The 17,156-nt window shown below is 42.0% G+C and overlaps 1 protein-coding gene across 3 annotated transcripts in view; it reads right to left on the bottom strand.

Annotated features, from left to right (window-relative positions):
* The window catches only part of LOC115114367 (solute carrier organic anion transporter family member 5A1-like), a 35,779-nt gene that overhangs the window by 3,766 nt on the left and 14,857 nt on the right, over positions 1-17,156 (bottom strand). For 2 of the 3 annotated variants that reach the window (XM_029642545.2, XM_029642544.2), the window contains exons 3-9: positions 16,259-16,391; positions 11,283-11,500; positions 9,707-9,871; positions 6,124-6,322; positions 2,221-2,380; positions 1,594-1,835; positions 1,302-1,366 (exon numbers count right to left, since the gene is read on the bottom strand). In XM_029642545.2, the coding sequence (XP_029498405.1) occupies positions 1,302-1,366; positions 1,594-1,835; positions 2,221-2,380; positions 6,124-6,322; positions 9,707-9,871; positions 11,283-11,500; positions 16,259-16,391 (1,182 nt within the window). Of the gene's footprint in view, positions 1-359; positions 916-1,301; positions 1,367-1,593; positions 1,836-2,220; positions 2,381-6,123; positions 6,323-9,706; positions 9,872-11,282; positions 11,501-16,258; positions 16,392-17,156 lie in introns of those variants that run through there. The other variant, XM_029642546.2, reaches the window with a different exon arrangement.

Below are 17,156 nucleotides of genomic sequence, written 5' to 3'. Positions count from 1 at the left end.
AGATGGTTGTAGGTATGTAGGCTGAGGAGAGAGAGGGGAGAGACCGTTATGATACAGAACAAGTAGATGGTTGTAGGTATGTAGGCTGAGGAGAGAGAGGAGAGAGACCGTTATGATACAGAAGAAGTAGATGGTTGTAGGTATGTAGGCTGAGGAGAGAGAGGGGAGAGACCGTTATGATACAGAAGAAGTAGATGGTTGTAGGTATGTAGGCTGAGGAGAGAGAGGGAGAGACCGTTATGATACAGAACAAGTAGATGGTTGTAGGTATGTAGGCTGAGGAGAGAGAGGGGAGAGACCGTTATGATACAGAAGAAGTAGATGGTTGTAGGTATGTAGGCTGAGGAGAGAGAGGGAGAGACCGTTATGATACAGAAGAAGTAGATGGTTGTAGGTATGTAGGCTGAGGAGAGAGAGGGGAGAGACCGTTATGATACAGAAGAAGTAGATGGTTGTAGGTATGTAGGCTGAGGAGAGAGAGGGGAGAGACCGTTATGATACAGAAGAAGTAGATGGTTGTAGGTATGTAGGCTGAGGAGAGAGAGGAGAGAGACCGTTATGATACAGAAGAAGTAGATGGTTGTAGGTATGTAGGCTGAGGAGAGAGAGGGGAGAGACCGTTATGATACAGAAGAAGTAGATGGTTGTAGGTATGTAGGCTGAGGAGAGAGAGGGGAGAGACCGTTATGATACAGAACAAGTAGATGGTTGTAGGTATGTAGGCTGAGGAGAGAGAGGGGAGAGACCGTTATGATACAGAAGAAGTAGATGGTTGTAGGTATGTAGGCTGAGGAGAGAGAGGGGAGAGACCGTTATGATACAGAAGAAGTAGATGGTTGTAGGTATGTAGGCTGAGGAGAGAGAGGGGAGAGACCGTTATGATACAGAAGAAGTAGATGGTTGTAGGTATGTAGGCTGAGGAGAGAGAGGAGAGACTATTCTAACACAGCATGTCAATGTGGAAGTGGAGATGTACGTGGAAGACAAGGACAGAGGAGCGATACATACTCATTCAGAGGTTAGCCAAAGACACGTTTACATTTTTTAAACCTTATATTTTTAGCCTAGTTAAGTTTAGAATATTTTGATTACTGTTCAGTTCCATAGTAATTTTCTGACATGAAATGGGAACCTGTTTTTTAAAATTACATTTTGAACCAGAATCAAATGTTCCAATGGGACCCTATCCCTATATAGTGCACTACTTCTGACCAGAGCCCTATGGCACTAAATAGGGACACACCCTAAAAAATAACCTCTCAGTATTGAACTCTGTATTTCACTGAAGCTGCATCACTCACCAAGGGTCCTGAGGAGAACAAACTGCATTCCGAGTGCAAAGGGTCTCTCCTGCTCTTCTACGGACCTTGAGGAGAGGAGGAAGAAGGGAGGAAATGGTGAAGATAGAGGTGCAAAATGATGATAACCTGGGAATCCTTGAAAAGTTTTATTCCATCCTGATTCTAGAAATCATCCAACCGGGATCACAGAAAGTTACCATCATTTTGCAACCCGATGACGAGAACTCACAACCACTACCTCACAATTCCTTCGATAAGTGTGTTTTGTTCAGTGTTTATTCTGGGTCAATACCTAAGAGTGACAATGATGGCGGAGGGCTGAGCGCAGGCCGTGATGAGTGTGACGATGAAGAGGAAGATGAGGAAGGGAATGAGGGTGCTGCAGGTGCGGTCACACTTCCCCGACACGGCGTAGCCGTTCTCGTTCAGGTAGGTCTTGACGATGACCAGCTGCAGCTGGTTGACTTGGCCGTTAGAGGAGGGGGTGATGACCTGCCTGCTCTGGACACACGCACAGTCAGAGTAGTTCCTGATCTGAGAGACGGAGAGGGAACAGAACACCAGGCATCATTGTGAGCTCATCTTATTGTACTATGGAAGTAAACTTCTAAGGCGCAACCACAAGAAGTGTGTTATTCAAGTACTACCAATGTACACGGATGCTTAATTCATGTTTGTTCAATGGTCTGTAAGCTATAACTAGAGTCTAACACTATTGTTTTTTCTGATCAGGTAACTCACATTATGGCCAGGAAAAACTCATGGCCCTAGCTTTAGGTAACTTTCCAAAAATGCCCAGGTATTGCAGAAATCCTGTTTGGAATATTTCTAAAAACAGGGGGGAATAAGCAGAAAATCTGGGAATTTGGGGAAAGTTACGATCATTTTGCGACCCTACATTTGTGACTGAGGGACTCACTCCTGTGCTGTCGTTGCCCACACTGCTGCAGCCTGCCAGGCAGGGGTTGAAGTAGGTGATTCCGTCTGAGCCACAGACTGGAGCGTACTCATGGATCTTACAGCCACAGTTCACATTACACCCTCCAGTCAGGTTACGATGGGTCATAGTCAGAGTAGGACTGAGAAAAGTGAGGGAGAAAGATTATTTAGAGGGGGAGGGAAAGAGGTGGGAAGAGAGACAGGGAGAGAGAAAAGAGGGGGATGAAGAGAGCTAAATAACGTAGGACATTTTCCACTATCACAACATAATTCTTATTCAGGCTGATTAAACAATGTTAAGAAGACTTTCTTACCATGCTGCGATTCAAAGGTCACATTTACACTGAGATTTGCTGCACCAAAATACATTGCTCACAACCGGGGGCAATTACACCAGTTAGCATGTGTACACTTGCTTATTGAACATCTCATTCAAAAATCATGGGCATTAATATGTCAAGTTCTTCCACACCAATCTCGACAAACCATTTCTTTATGGACCTCGCTTTGCGCATGGGGGTATTGTCACGCGGAAATAGGAAAGGGCCTTCCCCAAACGGTTGCCACAAAGTCGGAAGCACAGAATTGTCTAGAATGTCATTGTATGCAGTAGCATTAAGATTACCCTTCACTGGAACTAAAGGGGCCTAGCCCAAACAATGAAAAACAGCCCCAGACCATTATTCCTCCTCCACCTAACTTTCCAGTAGGCACTATGCATTGGGGCAGCTAGCCTTCTCCTGGCATCTACCAAAATCAGATTAATTCATAAGGCTGTCCCAGACTAAAAAAAATGTTTGTCGATCGAAAGACGTGTTCTTTCGAGCAATTTGAAACGTGTATTTTTCCATATATAGACACACCCAACGTGTTTTAGTAAAATCCACTATATGCACTGAGCTTGTCTGATGCTTTAAGCTTACTGTTTGTTGAAATAAGACAAACGATTCAAAAGGGAGCCAGCGATTTAGATAACCAGAAAAAAAACTTAACCTGACCCAACCATCCTCCTCCTGCTGGCTTCTCAGATTCTGCCATTACTCTCCTGAAGTTGTCGGTAATAGGCTACACTAGGAGTCGGTAACCTTTCATGTGGTATGCCAATTTATCTTACCAACCTAAAAAGTAACTTCTATTGTCATTGCCAACTATGTAAAAATATCCCACATAAAGCCAACAAATAAAAACATTGCAGGTAGAAAATATACGGATTTTTAAAAAGAATTTCCTATAAATCACATCGGCTACCCATGGCCTGTCTGCAACGAATTTACAACATTGTATAAAATATTCTGGGCCCTCAGGGTATCCAGCGCCAGTGAGCTCGAGACAGACACAACTGTAGGCTATTTGCGCAAGGGATAAGAAGCAGTGCTTGACTTGGGCAGGAGATCACTGGAGCAGAGTATCAGTACCTCAAATGCTCTACTAATTGATCTCTTGTTCCTCTTATAGAATATTAGCTTAAAAGTATTGTGGAGCTCCTGCACCTAAATACAAATAGCACCAGCACCCAAAATGAGTACCAGACCCTATTTCAGTCCAAAGCAAGCACTGATAAGAAGTAACCAGGTTGGCCTATTTTATGACGTTTCCACTGGATCAGAGCATGACATTTTTCTCTTTCACGCTGAGCGGTTATCAAAAGGGATAGAGCTGGAAAGATTTTTCAAATTGACAATAGTTCCTCGATGTAGGCTTTGACAATGGATGTTTGCTTTTTGAGGTGAAGAAAACATTACTTTGGGACAGGGGCGCAAATTTGATAAGTGTGGGGGACGTCACATTATTTTAAACCGACCCCTCGGAGACGTCCGCATGGTCCTAAAGCACACCGATAATGGGTGGTGAGTTTAGCCAATCAGATCTCCAAAATGGGCACATTAATATGCCTACATTTGCGTGCAGGCCAGGCAGCCTTTAGGCCTATGTAAATGACTTCTATGCGTAATCAGGTGCGCGTCCTTACCTTAAAATTGAAAGGAGTGCTCCAAACAAAAGACACTTACTAAATGTAATTGAATTAACTCATTAATGGAATGAAAGAAATCAAAACTTGTTTCTCACAAGTGTAGCATAGGTTGTGCGCTCTGCAAACAATGTCCACTCCGACAATTAGAACCGTAAGACTGGAATAATAATGTATTGAATGCATTAACAGAAATGACCATAACCAAACATACATTGTAGATTAGAGATGATAGGAATGAACGGTAAATGTACTACTGCTGATACAGTATAGGTAATAGTGGTGTAATATACACTAACCATCAAACGCAAACAATTCACACAATGAAGTTATGAAACAATGAATGTGCACAGATTAGTGGGAGAGTGCGCATTCTGTAGAGAGTCGTGCATCTGGGCGATGCGTGGTCAATCTGACATCTGCATTGGCCATGCAGCATTTACGGTGACACGGCCTTCATACTTCTTGTGCTTTGCTGAGCTGTGCAGAGCTGTTGTGAAGGACGTTGTCAAGGAAGTCAGTTTATGTTTATACAGGATGTACCGCCCCCACCTACCGTCAGCTAATCATGTATATAGAGCCCTCTGCATTGTTACAACATTTGGAAGGTGCATGGTGATGCGGTACATAGCTCCACATGTCTCCAGAGGCTCTGTAATTGTGTCACACCGTCCATATGGAGCCTCCAAACACATTTTCAGATCAAGCATAAATTGGCTTTTAGTCTGGGCCTCCCACAATGCATTAGTTCACTGAGATGGGCACAAATATATCAGCACTCTGTGGTACGGTTCTATGAGCTTATGTTGCCTACCACTTCTTGGCTGAGCTGTAGCTGCTCGAAGACGTTTCCACTTCACGTTAACAGCACTTACATTTGACCAGGGCAGCTCTAGCAGGGCAGAAATTTGACAAACTGACTTGTTGGAAAGGTGGAATCCTATGACGGTGCCACGTTGAAAGTCACTGAGCTATTCAGTAAGGCCATTCTACTGCCAATGTTTGTCTCTGGAGATTGCATGGCCGTGTGCTCAATTTTTATACACTTGTCAGCAACGGGTGAATCATAATTGCATCAGGGACAGGCACCCTTTTCCCTTTATAGTGCACTACTTTTCGCCCTATGGGGTGAAAAGTAGCCTTGCATGAGCCTTGGCGTGTGCGAGCCAGAACGGCTCATAGAAACAGGAGCCTATCTCCTGTTTCTGTAGCGTGAGGCAGCTTGATGTACAAGTGCACCGCCTGGACAGGACGCTTGTCTATTGCAATGCCTTACCCCAAATCTATCTCCTTAATGCTGAGCGCCAAGCAGAGACGCATCACATCCCAATTTTACAGTCTCTGTATATCCTGGTCAAAAGTAGTACACTATAAATGGGAATAGGGTGCCATTTGGGATGTAGCCAGAGGATGGATCTAAGAGAGGGAACAAAGCTCCAGGACTGTAGAACAGAGAGTTAATTCATCTAGATCATAACAGTATCATGCATTATTGTTATTGTGTCTGGGGAAGGACTGTGTTCCAAATGGCACCCTATTGCCTCTATAGTTCACTACTTTTGACCAGGGCCCTATTGGCCTTGTTCAAAAGTAGTGCACTACATAGGGAATAGGGCTTTCATTTTGGACAGGGACTCTGATGTGTGCTGAGGTGATACTTCACAACAGGGGCCTTCATGATGGTCACCTCCTCTTCTCATCATCACAGGGAAACACACACACACTAAACTTCCTCACATTGTTTAAAACGTTGATATGGGGTTTTGGAGGCTGGAATGTTTGCAGAGAAATAATTCAATTAATTTTGGGGGAGCTGAGAGAAAGAGGACACGATCGACAGGGATTGCATGAGGAAAAAAAGTTCAGTTTGAAAGAGAGGGGTACTGAATGAAGGAAGGAGGTTGTGGTTCTTACCCAGTGGTGTATGGTATGTTGATGCCTCCTAGGTTGATGCTCTCACAGCCCACTATGAACAGAGTAGAGAAGCAGAGAAGAGATACCCCACTACAGATCATGGCCAGCTTGGCTGACTCTCTGGCTCCCAGCTTCAGCTTCTTAATTATGTAGCCCCCCAGGACTATACCCACCCCAGCACTGGGCACAATGATCACACCTGTGACAGCAGGAGGCAGAGAGAGAGAGGCAGAGAGAGAGAGAGGCAGAGAGAGAGAGAGAGAGAGAGAGAGTCAACGATGCGGTCTCTAGAACTCATAGATTAGATCACGGCAATCTGTTTCACATCTAGACGTATGTTATTCTACAACATCATTTAATTTGGGCCTCCTGTTCACTTTCAAACACATCATCCAAACAGAAAGAGCAGAGTAGAAGCTCCTTTTTAGGGGATTTCTGAGGAAGCTTTAAGACGGCTAGCTGTACAACTAATGTTATGTGGACGGAGTGAAGGCCCAGCCAGCAGCCATGAATAATACAAACACTCTTCCTTAAAATAAAAGGGACACTTGGGAGATGGTCAAGTAGTGAGCGTTAAACTCACAGTGGCCCCACTGACGTGGAGTAATCTTAAAGACACAGACCCCTTCAGGCTGTCCCGGAAGTGTCCCTGACTAAGGAGCTTTTGAAGGCAAGGGCTCTAACTGACCTCTGTGGTGAAGCTGGAGACAATAGACCTGTGTTCCAAACAAGGGGTGTTAGGTGTGTATTGACTGAACAAAAATATAAATGCAACATGTAAAGTGTTGGTCCCATGTTTCATAAGCGGAAATAAAAGATTGCAGATGTTTTCCAAACGCACAAAAAGCTTATTTCTCTCAAAGTTGGTGCACAAATTTGTTAACATCCCTGTTAGTGAGCATTTCTCCTTTGCCAAGATAATCCATCCACCTGACAGGTGTGGCATATCAAGAAGCTGATTAATCAGCCTGATCATTACGCATTACGCAATGGTGGAACAAACTCCCTCACGACGCCAGGACAGCGGAGTCAATCACCACCTTCCGGAGACACCTGAAACCCCACCTCTTTAAGGAATACCTAGGATAGGATAAAGTAATCCCTCTCACCCCCCCCCCTTAAAAGATTTAGATGCACTACTGTTCCACTGGATGTCATAAGGTGAATGCACCAATTTGTAAGTCGCTCTGGATAAGAGCGTCTGCTAAATGACTTAAATGTAAATGTAAATGCAGGTGCCCCTTGTGCTGGGGACAATAAAAGGCTACTAAAATGTGCAGTTTTGTCGCAAAACACAATGTCTCAAGTTTTGATGGAGAGTGCAATTGGCATGCTGACTGCAAGAATGTCCACTAGAGCAGTTGCCAGGGAATTAAATGTTCCTTTCTCTACCATAAGCCGCCTCCAACATCATTTTTAGAGAATTTGGCAGTATGTCCAACCAGCCTCACAAACACAGACCACGTACATTGCGTTGTGTGGATGAGCGGTTTGCTGATGTCAATGTTGTGAACAGAGTGCCCCCATTGTGGTGGTGGGGTTATGGTATGGGCAGGCATAAGCTATGGACAACGAACACAATTGCATTTTATCAATGGCAATTTGAGTGCACAAAAATACCGTGACAAGAACCTCAGGCCCATTGTGAGGCCCATTTTTTTTTACGGTATTTGTGACGAACTGATTCATATCTGTATTCCCAGGTCATGTGAAATCCATAGATTAGTGCCTAATGATTTCCTTATATGAACTGTAACTCAGTAAAATCAATGAAATTGTTGCATGGTAGGTTTATATATTTTTTCAGTATAGATGTGTTTACTCGGGCTGTCAAATGATAAAAATCAAATCAAATCTGTGGCTACGGTTCTAGACAAGTCTCTCATTCACCATTGTGGCCTTAATGTAGCTGTCATTTGTGACTGAGACTTATAAAAGTGTGCTTCAAACAATGGACATTTGTGATCGCTAGACATACAAATATGATTATTTATTAATAGCTTTGAAACAAGCTCTAGTTGCGGACTCAACTGGACTAGATTGTGAACAACTCTTGGCGAAAACTCTCAGCTTGACTGCCGCGAGGGAGATTAGCACAATATCGTTCGCGAACTAGAGTCATAAGTGCGATTTCATGTTCTTTTTTAGTAGGGGAGTTAGGCTACATGCAGCTAATTACATGTTGTACACAAAATACATTAAATCGACATGTTTGTACAAACTTGGCTGTTGTAATAGTTTTGCGAACATAAACACAACACTAATCTCTCGTGTACAGATGAAACTGCGAGAATCTGTCAAGGCACATAAAATGATGTGAATTCGAGCAGCAGTAGTTCCTGATTTGGGGTTTTCGTCATTGATTATTTGGATTAATTAAGATTGGGCGAAGGCGGTGCTTACATTAGTGCGGTGATTTCACAAACCCGTGTGTGGAGGATAAACGGTTTCCACACCCACAATGTCAAAATTGGCTATATTGTAAAAATTAATGAAAACAAAAATGTATTTTTTGGCCATGATAAACACGGGTGAAATTAGCAGAAGAGAGGAGTTTGGCTGGAAGTTTCCGTTTGCGAGGGAAGAGAATTCGCTTCCTTCCTTTGCACAAAGGTAATAACAACTGTTAATGGGATTCCCCCCTCCAAGTAAAACAGGAAATGACAAACTTTCACATGAGAATTTTACTGCTGGTTAACCGAGAATAGCATAACAAAAACAGGCAGTCTAGAGATGTCATGTTCTACTTAGCTGCTGATTTTCACAGACAGGCAGAAAACTGTATTCGCAGCCAAAAACAGAGTTTTACAGAAATGTATCTATCACGATTAATCGCAAATTCTGAATTTCCTTCAATTGAGCTGTAATTTAAGATTCTTTATACAAACAGCATTATGAGAATATTGATGCCTTGATTTTGTCCAAAGTAACAGTTAGAAAAATCTGGTCATTTGATAAAGCTCTTTCTTTAACCTTAATATCAACTTGTTTTAACATTACACTGTTGTTTTTAGCTGTATAGATGTATTTATTATGTTTTCCGTGTATTTTGAACGCTTTCAATGTACGCTCAAAATATACAAAAATACAAAGTGCACTAAAATTACAAAAAGTTTAAAGTTAATTGAGTAGATAATAGATGTGTATTTACCTGTGTAGATACTGGGAGTGTATTTACCTGTGTAGATACTAGGAGTGTATTTACCTGTGTAGATACTAGGAGTGTATTTACCTGTGTAGATACTAGGAGTGTATTTACCTGTGTAGATACTAGGAGTGTATTTACCTGTGTAGATACTAGGAGTGTATTTACCTGTGTAGATACTAGGAGTGTATTTACCTGTGTAGATACAAGGAGTGCATTTACCTGTGTAGATACAATGAGTGCATTTACCTGTGTAGATACTAGGAGTGTATTTACCTGTGTAGATTCTAGGAGTGTATTTACCTGTGTAGATACTAGGAGTGTATTTACCTGTGTAGATACTAGGAGTGTATTTACCTGTGTAGATACTGGGAGTGTATTTACCTGTGTAGATACTAGGAGTGTATTTACCTGTGTAGATACTAGGAGTGCATTTACCTGTGTAGATACTAGCGCTGGATGCCGGGATGCCAAACTGTGACTCGATGAACTTGGGTATGAAGGTGATGAAGGCGGTGACGATGGCGCTCTCTGCAGTGTAGGACAGGCTCACAAACAGGAAGGTGACATTACTCAGGATCCTCACTGCAGCCTTAGGCAGCTCTACACAGGGACAGGGAGGGAGAGACAGAGAGAGCGAGGGAGGGAGAGAAAAATAAACATGTAGGGGAACAAGACAGCACGTTAGCAAAATGAGCATAAGACAGACAGAGACACAGGGTAGGCTGACGGACCATTTATATTATGGAGCTATGCAAGGGTACATCTGCTCACCAGGAGGACATAAAGGAGTATGTACAATGTACAGTAATTCACATTCCTATTCAGATTCCCCACTACCTTAATAGGAACAACATTTTCTCTGCCCATAATTAGAATGAAACCTCATTACAGTAGTACCCTATATATTTCAACTTAGTAAACTTAATTAGAACATAAAACGAGGCAATGGGCTGTTATTACAAGTCATTTGTTATAGTGCGAGAGAAGTTCAGCTCTAGCTGTATATAGCGGTCTGTGGCAGCAACAAACCATGCCAAGCATTTATAGACTACGATCAGTATCAGTAACTAGGTTTCCATAAACTTGTCGAGTGATTTTGTGTCGACATCTAAAAAAAATTGCATAGAAAAGAGACGCGACAATTGCCTGCTACAGTGAGTTTCCAATGAACTGTCTAAAAACAGCTGGACGTAAGGACGTCAACACCTAATAAAAACAAGTCTTTATATTATCCTTGCCCTGTAAACAACCATTTTTATAATTGAAAAAAAAAATGTATTTTTCAAACAGTAGGCATTTAGAATTAAACGTGGAGAGGAGCTTTATAGTAACGTGATGACATCATGTGCCCCTCGTACCTTGACAATTATTTGTCAATCATACGATTCCATCATTTGTTGCAATAAAGGAGCGGTAGCTAGACTAGTGAGCCAGCAGCCGGAGGGCTGCCAGTTCGAATCCGATGGGAAAAATCTGTTGAGAAGCGAGTTGGCAACCGGAGGGTTGCTGGTATCAAATCATAGATACCATTGCCTGCCGTTGTGCCCTTGAGCAAGGCACTTAACCCCCCACAACAACAGCTCCCAGAGTGCCCAGTGTGGCAACTCTCCAAAACCTGTACGTGCTTCTTTTAGAGGTAGGGTTAAAAGCGGAAGTAACATTTCAGGTGGACCTTGTGTGCAATTGAACAATAAAATGATCTTAAAATAAAGAATGTTTGACAAAAGAAAACCCCACTCCTGTAGAAACAGATATAAATGTTGTTGATCTTTAGAAAACTTCTCCTAGATCTGCCCGCAATTATTTTTTGTGTGAAATTGTTGTTGAATAAACCTGGTCAATGGAAACCTACAAATTCATAGTATATGAGAGGCAAGAGTCAGTGAGATAACCCTGCTTCTTACAGCCTCAATAGCACCCCAAATTGCAACCTAATAGCTATATAGTGCACTTCTTAGGGAATAGGGTACCATTTGGGACATACTGTATCCTCTCTCTCTGTATAACATACCTTTAATGTCTTTCCCGAAGCCCATGGATGATGTAACCTTCTGACTCTTGCTGTCGGCCTTCTCCTTGGTGATGTCATCATCGCTGGACACGTTGTCCAGGGTGATCTTTTTCCTCTTCTTCTTCTTCTTGTTTCTGGGAGGCAGCTTCTTGGGGAAGGCGAACATGGGGAATATGACCAGTAGCATGGCAATGGAACAGAGCAGGAAGCCGCTCCACCTGAGAGAGCAGAGAGGGTTTAGCTTAGTGATGGGGGCGGGGTATCGATTCTCAAAAAAAGAACAAAAATGTATTTAAAAATTGCTAGGTAGTTAATATTAGCTAGGCCTAGTCAGCTGTACCTGCGCTAAAGCTCCTGTATTTTTCCTCCTCTACCTTGTTCTCCATCTTCTTTTTAAATAGTGAGCCATCGTGTTTTCAGCACTGTTCACCGGACGTGCTACCTTGTCCCAGACCTGCTGTTTTCAACTCTCTAGACAGCAGGAGCAGTAGAGATTCTCTGAATGATCAGCTATGAAAAGCCAACTGACATTTACTCCTAAGGTGCTGACCTGTTGCACCCTCTACATCCACTGTGATTATTATTATTATTTGACCCTGCTGGTCATCTATGAACATTTGAACATCTTGGCCATGTTCTGTTATAATCCGGCACAGCCAGAAGAGGACTGGCCACCCCTCATAGCCTGGTTCCTCTTTTAGGCTGGGATTCTGTATAGCACTTTGTGACATCAGCTGATGTAAGAAGGGCTTTATAAATACATTTGATTGATTGACTTATTTCCATGACTGATCAAAACTCATTTTCTCATGTCTTTCTCTTGTCCCTCTGCAGCAGACATGGTGAGCAATATGTTTGGAACATCGAATCGCAATAAAATCACAGTATTGAATTGCAATACATATCGTATCAACATCTAAGTTTTGTGATTTCATATCTTGAGGTCCCTGGGAATTGCCAGCCCTAATGTCAAGTGTAATGTAAAGTGTTAATTTTGTATATGACTGTGTGTCTAAGACTATTTTCCTCTCAGGGAGCAAGCCTAGCGGTTAAGAGCGTTGGCCAGTGACTGAAAGGACACTGGTTCAAATTGCCGAGTTGACTACAGTAGGTGATAAATCTGTCGATGTGCCCCTGAGCAAGGCACTTAACACGAATTGTGCCAGTAAGTTGCTCTGGATACGAGCGTCTGCTAAATGACTAAAATGTCAATATAAAAATGACATTCAAGTTTCTTATCCCATCCCTGTCCTATCATCTGCAATGAGTCTATAGCACATTCCCACAACACACAAGCCCCAAATTAAACAGCATGGAACACTGGAAGAGTAATAGTGCATTTGGAAAGAATTCAGAGATGTTCGATCTGGTTCAAGTCCGGGCTCTGTCTGGACCACTCAAGGACATTCAGAGACTTGTCCCAAAGTCACTTCTTAGTTGTCTTGGCTGTGTATTTAGTGTCATTGTCTTGTTGGAAGGTGAACCGTCACCCCAGTCTGAGGTCATGAGTTTCCTGGAGCAGGTTTTCATCAAGAATCTCTCTGTACTTTGCCCCGTTTATCTTTCCCTCGTTCCTGACTAGTCTCCCAGTCCTTGCCACTGAAAACCATCCACACAGCATGACGCTGCCACCACCATGCTTCACCATAGGGATGGTGCCAGGTTTCCTCCAGACGTGGCGCTTGGCTTTCAAGCCAAAGATTTCAATCTTGGTTTCATTAGACCATCGTCTGAGAATCCTTTAGGTGCCTTTTGGCAAACTCCAAGCGCCTTTTACTGAGGAGTGGCATCCGGCTGGCCACTCTACCATAAAGCCCCGATTGGTGGAGTGCTGCAGAGATGGTTGTCCTTCTAGAAGGTTCTCCCATCTCCAAAGAGGAACTCTGGAGCTCTGCCAGACTGACCATCGGGTTCTTGGTCACCTCCCTGACCAAGGACCTTCTCCCCCGATTGCTCAGTTTGACTGGGCGGCCAGCTCTAGGAAGAGTGTTAGTGGTTCCAAACTTCTTCCAATTAAGAATGATGGAGGCCACTGATCTTGGGGACCGTCAATGCTGCAGAAATGTTTAGGTATTGTTTTCGAAAAACTACAACTATATATATATTTTTTTAAATTAAACTAAAAACCTGTTTTCGCTTTATCATTATGGGGTATCGTGTGTAGATTGATGAGGATTTTTATTTTATTTAATACATTTTAGAATAAGGCTGTAACGTAACAAAGCGTGGAAAAAGGAGTCTGAATACTTTCCCAATGCACTGTATGTACATGATTTCAAATCCCACATTTGACAAGCTAACATGTACATAACATACATTTCTATCACCACCAATCAATCCCATCATATTTAACATATTAGGCCTAAGCATTAACAATCATATGTAAACGTCTAAATATAAACAAATATATATACGATTTTATTAGATATTTTATAAACAATACAAAACACATACAAACAACTAGATCATTACATCAGACCTGCCCAGAACCACTAGCCCCCACCCCTATCTCCAGCATCTTTATCACTTTCTGCCAAATGGCCTCAAACTGCACCATTTTGTTTCTCTCTGTCGCCCACGCATGTACATTTTTTTATAATAAAAAATTTCACCTTTCCATTGTGTAAACGACAGGCTGATGTACAGTTTTTGAGTATACATTCATTTTAAAGAAATGATGAGAATTGTATTGAAGTTGGATGTATTTGAAAATATCGACCATGGTCAACCCACAATTGCAATTGTTGTCATAGAAATAAATGTATTTCCTATTACAAACTAATTTACAGTTTCTATGCCTTTAGTATTCCATGTGGGACAATTTATCAATGAATTCTGAAAAGCTATCCAACGATTGTTCCATACGGTTGTGTTTCTAGTGAGTGATATTGGTTCTTGTAAAATGTGTTTCATTTTCTTCCATAACATTAGTATTATTAACTATGAAGTTGTAATGTTCCTTTGAAAATAGACACATAAAAATATTCTGGGTATTAGCGTATCTTCAATACGTACCCATTGTTCCTCTTTTATGCATTTAACTATATGTCGCAAGTACAAGCCTTGGGTTGAGAGTTCATACAATTCCAAGTCTGGAAGATTAAAAACACCCTCTGACTTAGGAAAATGTCAAACTTAACATTTTATTCTATGAAATGTATTTGCCAATATAAAAGGTCTGTTATGACCTACTATTCTTTTTTAAAGAACGTCTTCGGTTGGATAGCAGTCGCTGTCCATGGTTCTGAAAGACCATGTAGCTATGTGCATAATAGCAAAGTTAATCAGCATATTGGTGTGGAGAACATTGTGGAGTCAGCGGCAGCAGCAGAGTGAGGAGATGAGAAAACAGCACTTGCCTTAAGACAGATCCTGCTTCTGTTGCCTGTTTGAGTGTTTGTTTAATAGCCTACTGATTCCATGAGCTCCAAGCCTCATTCAACTGCAACATGTCAGATGAAGCTATTTAACAAATCCGGTCCTTTTTAATCTTTGCTATGCTGTAATAAAGGATTTACACTGTTGTCCATTAGAACAGCCTCTCAGGTATTACTTCAAATGTCCTTAGTGTTATTTTGTTGTCCATTGCTGTATTATCAAAAGGTTATTTACACTGTTGTCCATTAGAACAGCCTCTCAGGTATTACTTCAAATGTCCTTAGTGTTATTTACACTGTTGTCCATTAGAACAGCCTCTCAGGTATTACTTCAAATGTCCTTAGTGTTATTTACACTGTTGTCCATTAGAACAGCCTCTCAGGTATTACTTCAAATGTCCTTAGTGTTATTTACACTGTTGTCCATTAGAACAGCCTCTCAGGTATTACTTCAAATGTCCTTAGTGTTATTTACACTGTTGTCCATTAGAACAGCCTCTCAGGTATTACTTCAAATGTCCTTAGTGTTATTTACACTGTTGTCCATTAGAACAGCCTCTCAGGTATTACTTCAAATGTCCTTAGTGTTATTTACACTGTTCCAAATGGTCAGAAAAAATAATATTGTAATATAACAGCACCTGTTTTAGGCTGGGTTTCTGTATTGCACTTTGTGACATCTGCTGATGTAAAAAGGGCTTTATAAATACATTTGATAGATTTTTTCATTGATCGCACTTCCCCTTTCCCTCTTCAGCAACCAGTAAATATTCCCTCGTTTCGAGTTTCTCTTTCATGTCCTCTGCATCTCTTTTGCTGTCACATGTGTTACGGTGTTCAGAGTTTGTAATAACCAATTTATTGATGCGAGTATGATAGGCTATAGGTCAGGCCCTATTGGTCACGTGCATGCTAATGCATACATCTGTCACGTAAAGAGAGCAAAGGTTGAGGGATTAGGGAATCTATTTCCTGAACAAATGAGGGATTTTGGTAACAGGACTTTTCAGTCAAAAATTGCTATAAGACAATGCACACAGTCTGTGTTTATTTTTTACCACAGCAAGTCTGAACCCAAATCAATTGCGGTCGGACTCCCCCTAGTCATTTGTGTGTCTTATTTGATAAAACAGTGCTCATAAAGCATCAGACAAGCTCAGTGCATATAGTTGATCTTTTTTAAACACATAGACACAGGGTGTGTCTACATGTAGTAAAATACATGTTTAAAAATGGACTATTCGATTGGTCGAAAGAACAGGCTATTCTCGGTTGACCAAGATTTTTTGGGGGGTGGAGACGGCCCTGAAGGGAAGCCATGGCTTGTTGGGTTTGAGTCGCAGTGTTGCTTTAGCCACAGATTGGTTCACAGTTGTAAATAACTGACCGCTCCATTCTCTCCTGGTTACATGATGATTTTGATATATCGATTTTAAAAGGCTTATGTGATGTCTGGTTTCTTTATATAACCACAGTCTTGTTGATACAAAACTAAGCTACTCTCTCCCCATGCGTCCTATCGGTACGCGCATGCGCCTCTCTAACATTTCTATTCAATCGCACCATTTAACATATTCAGTGAAAAGTCTGGAACATTACCAGTTGCCAATGAAGCGAGGGTCGCTCTGATCGATGTTGACGATAGTCTTGGGGTCGACGTAGAAGCCGATGAGAACTCCTCCCATCAGGTACCCAGCAGCCGGACCCAGGGCTCCCATCACGTACATGACAGCTGCAGAGAGAAATAAATAAATTATGTGAGGCATAAGGACAAATGTACATGTTGAGAATGGATAAGAAGAGTTGGAATGCTAAGAGAACAGAGAATAAATGGCACCATATTCCCTATATAGTTCACTACTTTTGACCGGAACCCAAATGGGGGCAACATCATCTATCTAATGGTGCTAATGCTACTATGAACATGATATCCTCAAAGACCTCAGCCAGAAGTGGATAGGGCTGCGTCCCAAATGGCTCCCCATTCCCTATGAAGCGCACTACTTTTGACCCTTCACTATCGCTTAATACTTTGTGTCATCACATCATGCACCAAGCAGTCTTCCTCCTGACTCAGTGTGGCAGCAAAACACAGGAAGTTGTGAGCCCCAGCTGATTGTGTGGACATGGGTTCCTGGCCAAGGCCTTGAGGCCAAGTTGCAGGGCCAATCTCTTATTTGAGCAGAGTACTATTTTTGCTTGCGGCACCCGTTATAGAACAGGCTCCGATGCAGACACACAGCAGCAGGAGCGTGGGCCCCAAAACGGCACCCTATTCCCACCCTTCTCCATGCTCACCCCAACACCAGTGTTTTATGTTAATGTGATCTATAGTGTTATTGTGTTTCCATCAGGAGTGTGACATTAAAGGCTTGTTGCGAGCAGAATCCTCAATGGAAATGCAGCCTAATGACCAGGTGCCTCATTTATAACTGTTGTGTAAAATTCGCCAAAAATGTCTGTGTGTACCATTTCTGAAAAAAGATAAACATATTGA

The sequence above is a fragment of the Oncorhynchus nerka genome, linkage group LG9b (genome assembly GCF_034236695.1).
Source record: "Oncorhynchus nerka isolate Pitt River linkage group LG9b, Oner_Uvic_2.0, whole genome shotgun sequence".
In the NCBI taxonomy this organism is placed as follows: domain Eukaryota; kingdom Metazoa; phylum Chordata; class Actinopteri; order Salmoniformes; family Salmonidae; genus Oncorhynchus; species Oncorhynchus nerka.
The sequence above is the reverse complement of the archived record's forward strand: the minus strand, read 5'-3'. Positions and strand labels throughout refer to the sequence as shown.